This window comes from Nothoprocta perdicaria, unplaced genomic scaffold (assembly GCF_003342845.1).
Source record: "Nothoprocta perdicaria isolate Ctin4 unplaced genomic scaffold, notPer1 scaffold_456, whole genome shotgun sequence".
NCBI lineage: Eukaryota > Metazoa > Chordata > Aves > Tinamiformes > Tinamidae > Nothoprocta > Nothoprocta perdicaria.
In genome coordinates, this window is record NW_020455706.1 from 221,506 (window position 1) to 231,314 (window position 9,809).

At 47.4% G+C, this 9,809-nt stretch overlaps 1 protein-coding gene across 1 annotated transcript in view; it reads left to right on the forward strand.

The window, feature by feature from the left end:
• Window positions 1-6,722: 6,722 nt before the first annotated feature.
• IFNGR2 (interferon gamma receptor 2) overlaps window positions 6,723-9,809 on the forward strand; it is a 14,673-nt gene continuing 11,586 nt past the window's right edge. Inside the window, exon 1 of the mRNA XM_026046694.1 lies at window positions 6,723-6,825. Coding sequence (XP_025902479.1) covers window positions 6,723-6,825 — 103 coding nt within the window. The remainder of the gene's footprint in view (window positions 6,826-9,809) is intronic.

Genomic DNA, 9,809 nt, shown 5'->3' on the forward strand with positions numbered 1-9,809 from the left:
GGAGCAAACTGCCGCCTGAGAACCCTTTGGAGATCCTCCGGCAGCGGCTGCGGGCGGCGGCGCTCGCCCGTCCCGGGCAGCCGCGGCGAGGTGCCCGTGCCCAGGCTCCCGGGGAGCTGCTGCCCGCCGCGGCCGCGGGGCACCCAGCGATGGGCGCCGAAGGAGCCGCGCGGAGCTGCGCCCTGCCCGGCCCCAAAGGAAGCCGGAGCTGCGGGGCCCTTTGGCAAGAGGGGCTCGGCCGCGTGGTGCCGCGCCCGTGCAGCTCGCAAGCAGCGAGTGTCCGAGGTGGGTGTGCGCGGCGAGGAGAAAACGCAGCGCTGCAGTGCACAGGCACGCAAAGGGGCATGTTCTGCTTTCCTGTTTTATGGTTGGACCCCAGGAAGTATGAAATACTTGCCTGTAAGTTACTGGTGTTTAGAAATGTGCATCTCCCAACAAAAAGGAACTTGCTTCTGAAATTTGAGCAAGGACTCGAGTTTCATAAAGAAAATGGAACTTATCTCCCAACATAAAGGAACTTGTTTCTGAAATTCGAACAAGGACTCSAGTTCCATAAAGAAGATGTCTTTTCACAGAGTGGTGGGGACGTTTGTCATCCAGTTTGGTCTCGTCTTCCTAACAAGACTCTCCTATATGCAAAGAGGAAGGATGCGCTGCAATGACTTTTTTCAATTTGCATTTTCTTTTTTATCCTTTCTTTAATAGTTTATTTTTAATGAAGAAATGGAGTGAACTTTTTTGAACTTCATTTTTTTTATTGTAAAAGTAACTCTAATTTTTGGTGTTTTTTAATTTCAAAAATGTGATATAATTTTATAAATTTAATATCCTTGTGTTCATTGGAGAACATAATAAATTTTGCACATTTACTTTAGCTCTTTTCTTGTATCCATATTTTTTTGGATGTACTGACACCAAACCTMTGTCACCGTTATTTAGGAAGTCACCCATGTGTCTTCAGCCACTGCCCTTCCTGAAATGCGCTGTGAGGAACGTTGTGTAAAATTAAGGGGAGCTTAAATGAGATTTTCTCGTGATTTAGCCATCAGAAAGAAGTGTTGATTCATGGTCTAAACTAGGCCTTAGGAGGAGATTGCGGAAGGGATCACTTCACACCTCATCTGTGGCGTCTCAGACGTGGCGTCTGCTGCGTTTACATCGTCCCTTCGCTTTAGCCGGTGCCCCGCGTTCCCCTGCGGCAGAGAGCTCCCTTGTGCAGCCCCTCCTGGGCGCTTTATGCTTTAGCAGGGCTTCTGGGTTTTTTTTCCTGAAAACTTCAATTTCAGATGAGTTTTATTATTTGTGRCCCCCTTCTGCAATTGGGTTCAAACAAATGATATTTTAAAAAGCTTGGTTAGAAGATGGTGTACAGAAAACCTCGTATCGTCTCTTTTTAGGATTGCCAGAAGCAGCAAAACGAGGATGTAAACATGCAAATAATGATTCCATATATATAACGTCTACCACTTAAGCAAGAAAAAATAATGGGCTAAATGCTTCCTGTGCTTTCATTCCGCTACATGGTTCAAATAGATCCAGAGAGGATACTAGAAAAATAATTTGTTGCCCTTCCACGATCTGGTCCTTGCACCGCGCACTGAAGCTTTGTGCGAGTGCTGCATTTAGAGGGGAAGGAGCCYAGGCACCGCACGGGCCGGGGGAGACCTGCCACGGAGCAGCTCCGCGGAGAAGGCCGCGGGGGCAGCACGGTGCCCGTGAGGCAGCCACGTGGCCGAAAGGCCGGGGGCACCAGGGGGGCCGGGGGTCGAGCTCGGCCGGCAGGCCCAGGGAGGGATCCTGCCCCACTGCCCGGCCCTGCGGAGGCCGCGGGTGGAGCCCCGTGTCCAGGGCTGTGCTCCCTAGAACAGGAGGGACAGGGAGCGACGGGAGAGTGTCCAGCGCGGGGCTGCCAAGATGAGCAGGGGCCTGGYGCGTCTCTGCCCTGTGGAAAGAGAGAAAGCTGGGCCTGCTTAGCCTGGAAAAGAGGAGGCTGAGCGGGGATCTGCTCAGTGGGGACGGATAGATCTTAAGGGAGGGTGTCCAGAGGATGGAACCAAACTCTCTTCAGTGGTGGCCAGGGAGAGGACAAGAGGCAACGACCGCAAATGAAGCACAGCAAGTTCTGCCTGAAGCTGAGGAAGAGCTTCTTGACTGAGGGTGCCAGCGCCCTGGCACAGGCTGCCCAGGGAGGCTGTGGAGTCTCCTTCTYTGGAGGTGTTCAGCATCCACCTGGATGTGATCCCCTGGGCCGTGTGCTCTAGGCATCTCTGCTGGAGCAGAGGGGTTGGAATGGATGATCTCCAAAGATCCATTCCAACCTTAATCACTCTCTGATGCACTTTGTGATTCTGYTGGGCTTGGTTTCTAGTTTTTGTGTGTCTGTGAGATTTTTGTTTGTTTTTGTCATTTTTGGGTGTGTTGTTGTTTTGTTTTTCAGTTTCTAAYATCTTTCCAAAGCTTAAAACGTTTGAAACGTTTTTCCTTACCCAAACTATTTTTAATAGAAAATCTTTATTTTCTGTATAAGAAGTCTGACAAGAAACTGTATTTGAGAGACCTGTTAATCTCAGTTGTATCACACACAGCCCTATTAATGGCTGAATATTTTCCAGCTCTCACCACCTACCATGATTTTGTGATAGAAACTCAAATTTTAAGACAAAAATAACTGTGCTTTTAACTTTTTTTTTTAGAGAAGGARTTTTTGGCACAAAAATTTCTGTTTTGGAAACAAATTCCTTCTCCTTGTTGATCCTTTCTTGCATGTTCCTGGACCAGCAAAGCATTTTTTAAAAGAAAATAATGTCAGGGGCAACTTCCTCAGCTTCCAGGAATTGTATCTCCTGTCTTTTATCAATGTGCCTTAATTGCTACACCCCTGGGCTTTTAGCCCCCAACCACACAAAAGTGTTTTTTTTTATTGGCATAGAGTATATAAGCAGTGCTAAGATTTAGTGTTTTGAGCTCCCTCTGCTGATCTCTTGTAACAGCAAATTAAAAATCCTCCCCCAAAAGGTGAGAGAAGGGCAGGTGCAAAATTCAAATAGTCTTACCAAAATATTTTGGGGTTACTTTTTTTTCCCTTTTTTTCCAGAAAATATTCTACAATATTTTGATCCTACTTAGTAGAGGGAGAGGATCCCCTCCCGAGAYCAGCTGGCAACGCTTCCACCACCATCCCTCGATCACAGAACTGTCTTCTAGGAGGGCAGTAAGAAACTTCAGAACCAGGATCCTCCAAAGCTTTCCGCTGTTTTTTGTGGAGCAGTTTGCCGTGTGCATCAGCAGTAGGACACAAGGTGACACTTCTGTATTCATGAAGAGCATAAAGTTCCACGCGCGACGCTCACCCTTAGCTTTGAAGCGTCTGTCTCTTTTTGCTCACCTCTCCCTCAACAAAGCAAACTTCAGCTTGATTCCTAAGTGCACTTAATGCTGCTTAAATGCTCCTAATGCCTGGTTAAGCAACAGTGGATGTGGCTGCAGAAGGCAGGGCTGCCCTCGATTCCCCGGCCTGCAGCAGCAGGGGTTGAGGCCTTCAGGAGCTGCAGCACGGCGAGTCCCGCCTCGYGTCGGGAAATGACCTCACCTCGACACCTCGGTGTGTTTTCCCGCCTGCAAGGCTCTCTCAGTGCTCTCCTAAGGCCAGATGCTCCGTAAAGGTTTTGTTAGGCTCTAATTCTGTGTTGCTTGGTGTCGCCTTCAGGTGGGTGGAGGGGCTCACCACTGCAATCACAAAGTGACATAAAAGTGAGGTGAGACACTGGGTTTTTAGCTTCAAAGAAGATGTGCTCCTGAGGCATAAACCACTTAAAAAATGTCAAGGTAGGTATTTAAAAGAAAACAGATCTCTTTTCTTTTTTTTCCGCTGAGTACTGGCAGAAGTCAGTGAACGCTGAGAACTTCGGAAAAAATGAGACATTTTATTAAATAAAAGTGTGTTGTCACTTTGGACACACAAGCTAGAGTGCAGTGAGATTTTTTCCCTTCCTTAAATCTATTACCTGGGTAGATTTTTCTGTTCCTTGGGATTGCTTGGAAAGTACCTGTATGTGAAGGTGCCTTTTATCATACGCAGCCAGAAGTTTGGGTTCATTTTGCTTGATGGGGCCCAGTGGTTAGGGGGATTTGTAATAATTTTAGTAACCAGATGTTTCAATCCAGTCGCCTGGAACCCTTGAGATACACCTATAGAGATAGTAGGAAAATGGAGATACAGATGTAGGAAAACGAGATTTGTCAGAAACCATGGATCAGAATATTGAGCTTGGCATTCATTCTGAGCTCAGTGGCCAACGATTCTTCAGACAGTGCAGTTGAAAGATGATTCATGTCATGTTACACAAAGGAAACATAAGTTAAGCTCCCAAACATCTGAACATTCAAGGAAGGGCTCTCACAAAAGCTCAGCTCTTTGTTCCTGCTTGACCCTGCAAGTGAATGTGYCTGTTGGTAGCCTCTGCCAAAAGGTCTTTTGCAACGTGCAGAAAAGGTGTGCATGGACTTGCCGGAAATGTTTGCGGGAGGTGAACAATTTTTTTTCATGCTCTGATGGGAACTAAGGTGGTGGCCCTCTGGTCGTTCCCACTTCTGTAGTTTGTCACTTCAGTCCAGGCTTCAGGATTTCCAATGTGTTTGTGGAACAGCCCCCCGCCTCAGGCTGAATTTCTTGGCTGACTCAGAACAAATTTCCTTTTTTCTTCCAATTTACAGCTTATTCATCTCTTCTTCATTCCTCAAAGCTTATTCACTCACCACACAAAAGATCTCAGCACTTGCTGCGCTTTTCCCAGCAGACTTTTGAATGTCCCTTTGGCAGAGAGTTGGGTTCTGACATTCTTCACACGTCCTGGCGAGAGCAACTCAAGACACCGAGACCCACATCGCTTCATCTGCTGAAGCCACCAGCTTAAGGTGACTTCAAGCTGGTCGCCAAAGCACAGTGCACAAATATCTAATTTATTATWGTGTTTGGTTATGATGCCTAGACCTGCCTTTCAACATTGCCAATTTCAAATCCAGTTCGGTCACTTCTTTTTCAGCGATCTGCTCCAACAGGAAACTAATATTGCTCAGTCTGGTGCACATCTCTCAATCCGCAAGCTGCCTATTTCGACATCTCCCATCTGGATCTCATGGCTCAGAAACATCCTTGCTTCACAGTGGTGCCACATAACAAATCTTTGTGAAAACAGGAATCACCGTGACAGCCAGGTCAGGCAAAAGAGGAACAACTGAACTGGATGACCGGCTCAAAAAAGATGACTCACCTCTGAAGCTGACAAACTCAATTTTATCCAGAATGTTCTGGATGCCGTTGCAATCCCCCTCTCCTCCTTGGTGTGGCAGACACAGGCGCCCTGTTTCCCTGGGAATACACTTTGTGAGACTCTGCTTCTGCTCTCCGCGCCTTGGAAGACGGTCACGTTCCTGCTAGGCACCTGTAGTGGAAGCTTGCCCRCCACTTCTTCCCCGTATCACAGGACATTGTAGTCAGGGAAGTCACATAGTGTCAATGTATTTATTATAGACAGCAAAAGAGTTGACACGGCCCAAAGCAGGGTTATATTCCTTCTCCGAGGCTTGTTTCTCTTCCCATAACTTTGGGTTACTCTCTTGAATTGGGAAAACTCTGCRTTTTCTGTATCAAGTAAAACCCAGATGCAAAGCTCACAGCTGCTCTGGCCTTTTGCTCCCCGTTCTGTTTTGCTTTATTCCACTGTTGGTGTAAGGCCTMGACAGACGATATCTGTGAGGAACCGGGTTTCTCCAAAGGATTTAAACACTGAGAATCCTATATCTGCCAGGCCGTTCTAAATTTGAACAAGGCTTCTTTCTGACACTAGAATCTTGTTTTATAAATACAACCATTTATAATCAACAACGTGCCTACACCTCCGAAATTAATGCTCACAGTTCAGAGCTCAAGTCATTCATTTCATGCCCTGTCTCAGGAATTACAACCTAAAGGAGTTTATCGACAGCACACATGGGGTGGGTGTTTTTTTTTCCTTTAATCTACTCAGGCACACATCTGTTTTTGCTGTTTCTTAAAGCTGCTCCAGGAAAACATGCCATGACTGGTTATACTTCCTCCCTAGGAGACTTTGCTTCATCAGACAATCATTGCAAACAGAGCACTAAAGCTTCCCCTTTTTTTTTTCTTTTTTTTTTTCTATGATTCACCACAATTTGCTGAAATAAATATGATACAAAGGGCTCATATATGTATGCRTGCGTGTGTGTGTATACATATGATATATCTATATACATATATACAGAGGCTGGCAGGAGCACTGAGCTCCTGCGTGCTGACCCCTTTGCCCCAACTGCTACACAAATAAAAGGAATATCCACTTTTGCTCCACTCTTGCCCGATGAAAGCTGGCATCTGATGCCTCTTTCCACCTCCACAGGCCAGTGATTCACACAACCTGAAGCACGACAGAACCAGCTTTCCAACTGGAACTCAACTAGAACTAGCTAAAACTAACTAAAACTGAAACTAGCCAAATAAATCTCAGCCTGTGCTGCTGTGACACAACCCGCTCTTTTGCTTGAATTTACCCCAGACCAGCTTAGAGGATTATTTTGACTGCACTATAAGAGTGTTCTTCTCTCAGAAGGAAATGCTGACCTTTAAAACCTCTCGTCATGAGACTCAGATGTTTCTGGCTGTGCAACACTGTGGGAATTCCCTTCAGTCAGCTTCTCTTTCGGCGATGGCACCAAGTGAAGGAGTTCCCAAACCCTGTTCCCCAGGACGTGCACGCATCCGACCGTGCTGGCAGCAGGTCGAGGTTTGGGAGATGCCCAAGAGCCTTGGTGAGCTGAGGCTTCGCAGCTAAACAGACCTCTAAGCTATTTGTTTTACATGTAGGTCAAAAGCRAACAACTCAGTGACATTTACCTTCTATGAAGTGGTTTAAAAACAGTAATAGTGAATACTCCGAAATGGAGGGAAAGGGGTAAAAGTTTGGAGAACCTTCCTCAAAGTCATTAATCTGCTTAAGGCTTGCTGAAATACGATGGGAATAGGAACGGGCTTGTTAATGTGTATTTCACTTTGGCCTCCTGCTCTAGTACATTTGTGTTCWTTCCTGGACATGAGTGACATGTTTTGGAAACAGATGCAAGTTCATATTGCTCTAAACAATGCCAGAAGAAATACTGACGCTGAATGCAGTGCTTGTTAACTTGGGGTCATGCATGCACCACAGGGGGACCAGGGATCTTCTTATCTTCTTTTCTTTGGCTTCTTAACTGAGAGAAACCTGGTTCTTTACATTACCCCCCGAGAAGAGGTTAATGAAGGAATAAGGGAAAGGTGTGTGATTTCCCTCTTACTCCCCGGTGGTCCCCAAACTGCTGACCTGCCACCCACTACGTGATGCATGAGTTGTCCCTGGGTTTTATAACTGATTCATTTCACCTCTGTATCTCAAATGCAGAAGTGAAATGTGTCATTTCTTGAGAGGTTCCTTATCTTCTGCCGTTTTTTTTCTTCCTTTCAGAGCTCAAGGAGAAGATCAGATGTACTGACTCCGATTCTTTCTTCTCTCCCTTTTATCTTAATTAAATCTCGGTTTATTTTCAATTCACACTCTGTTCAGCTCTCCTTAAGATACCAGCTTAAAGATTCACCACTTACCCACTGATGGTGAAAACCACGTATTTCCCAACCCTTACTTACAAAGACACTCCCAGTCATTTTGACTTTCTTCCTGGCAGTCTTTTAGCCTGTAAAAGAACAAATTCCTGGGCTCTGGGTAAGTTCAAGGTATGGATAAGATCAGCTGGAACAAACCCAGAAGGCTGCAAGGCCTCCTGTCTGGTTTGATGAAAGGAAAACACACATGCTGAGTTGTGGGATTTCTCTAGCAATTATGGTTAGCACATTTCTCTCAGTGCAYGCCTAGAGGCAATCTCCTCTTCCAGCTCCATGTCTTCAGCTGCTCTTCAATATAGATAAGTTTCTTCTGCGCCTCCACATCCCGTGCACGCATGAGCTAGAGATGCTCCCGGGGCTAACGGGCACCGGGGAACTCCCAGGGCGAAGCCCGCGGAGCGAAGGGTTTCGCCCCAGCGCCGCCGTGCGCGYGCTGCATGAGTCACCCTTCTGAGAAGGGTTCAAAACCGGGTCAGGCGCGCTCAGTGCGGAGGAAAATAGCTGAATYTATAACCAAACGGCTTTGATCGCTGCCACCTTCCCTTTCTAGCCCACCTTAACTTCACAGCCAACCAGTAAGTCTGCTTTTCAGTGTTGTTATTTTTCCCTCCCARTGTTTTCTAGCTATTAGCATTTGTGCTGGCGTTGAAAGGCCTCAGCTTTGATCCTGGCACGTTTCTGACCGAACATCCCTGCAGGAGGAAGATCCCTGCGCCAAAAGGTCGGCAGTTGCTGCACCCCGACTGCACAGGGCAAGGAGAAAGCTCTCCGTTCTCCTTGATGGCAGCAGACCTGAACAGCAGAGAAACACAGTGATTCATCCGGGGTTACTCGGAAATCAGAACTGCTCAGCCCTCCTCACCTACTGCTTTCAACACAAGATAATCTCACCGGGTTTGCCCGCTTCCTTAYGCTGGTGGCAGGGCGGCTCCTTGCTGGGTCGGCACAGCGAGCCTGCAGCAGCTGGGCTGCACTGCTGCTAACACCCTCCTGGAATCACAGCGGCTTGACGCGCCCTCGCTCCTCGCAGGCTGCTTTCTGGGGTAGCCCTGGTAGCCACAGCTCTGCCGAAATCTTAGAGTTTTAGGAGTAAAATGTACTTTCTCTCTGAAGCACTCAAATGAGCTTTTGGACTTTGTTCTGGGAATGCAAAAAGACTCTTCCAGTTACTGTGCTTTTGAAGTAAACTGAACGGCAGTGCAGCACTAAGGCCCTATAAACCAAGGGATCCCTATCTAGTGGATTATTTAAAAACAGCAGTCGTTCTATTAAAACAGTAGCAATTTGGGAGGAGTACTGCCCTCCCATATAGGTTTTTGAATCTCACTACTGTGCAGTCAACAGCATCAGCTAAAGGTATGTGGTTAGGCTTAACCACGTGTTGGTGTTAGGCTGCTTACAGCCAGAGAAAGCTAAGGAACTTTAACCACTTAATGCAAGACTTTCTCACATAAACCACATGCCATAAATACACAAATACTGTCACTTCTAAGCGTGTTTGCACCACGTGCAGTCAGGACTGCAAGTATTTTATATACCCTGACATAAACCTATGCAGTCGGATTAATGATTGAGCCAGGTTTACTTGCATGTTTGGCCTCCTGCGTTCAGGGCAGCAGGGGTGCGTAGCTGCAGCCTTTATTTTGGGGTGCCCTCATGGCCACTTGGGCCATGGCGGCCTGGCTCAGGGGCAGAACAGGACACGCATCTTCTCCCCCGTCACCTTCCCATGTTTTATGGAGCAGGAGCCGGCACCTCACTTGCCAGGGGCACCGGGGCAAAGGCCTCTGGAGGCTGCCGAGATGTTTTGGAACTTTCTGGGAAGTTATCCGGGATGTCTCCCAGGTGAGGGCGGCGCTTCCCAGGGAGCTCTGAGCAAACCCGCCTGGCATGGGCTGAGCAGGGGCTTCACCTTGTCCCAGGCTGCCTGTTCACCGGGCCTCACTGGCCCTTGGGAAAGGGAGATACATCTATGCACGGATACATGTGTGTGTATGTGTATACATATACATATATATATATATTTTATTTTTTTCCTGAGAACTCCGACAGCCTGGCTTATCCCATGGCCCTCTGTGCCCTCCCTCTGCGAGCCCCGTCAAGGCTGGGCGAGTGGTTGGAACCGTTAGGGCCGTTAGAA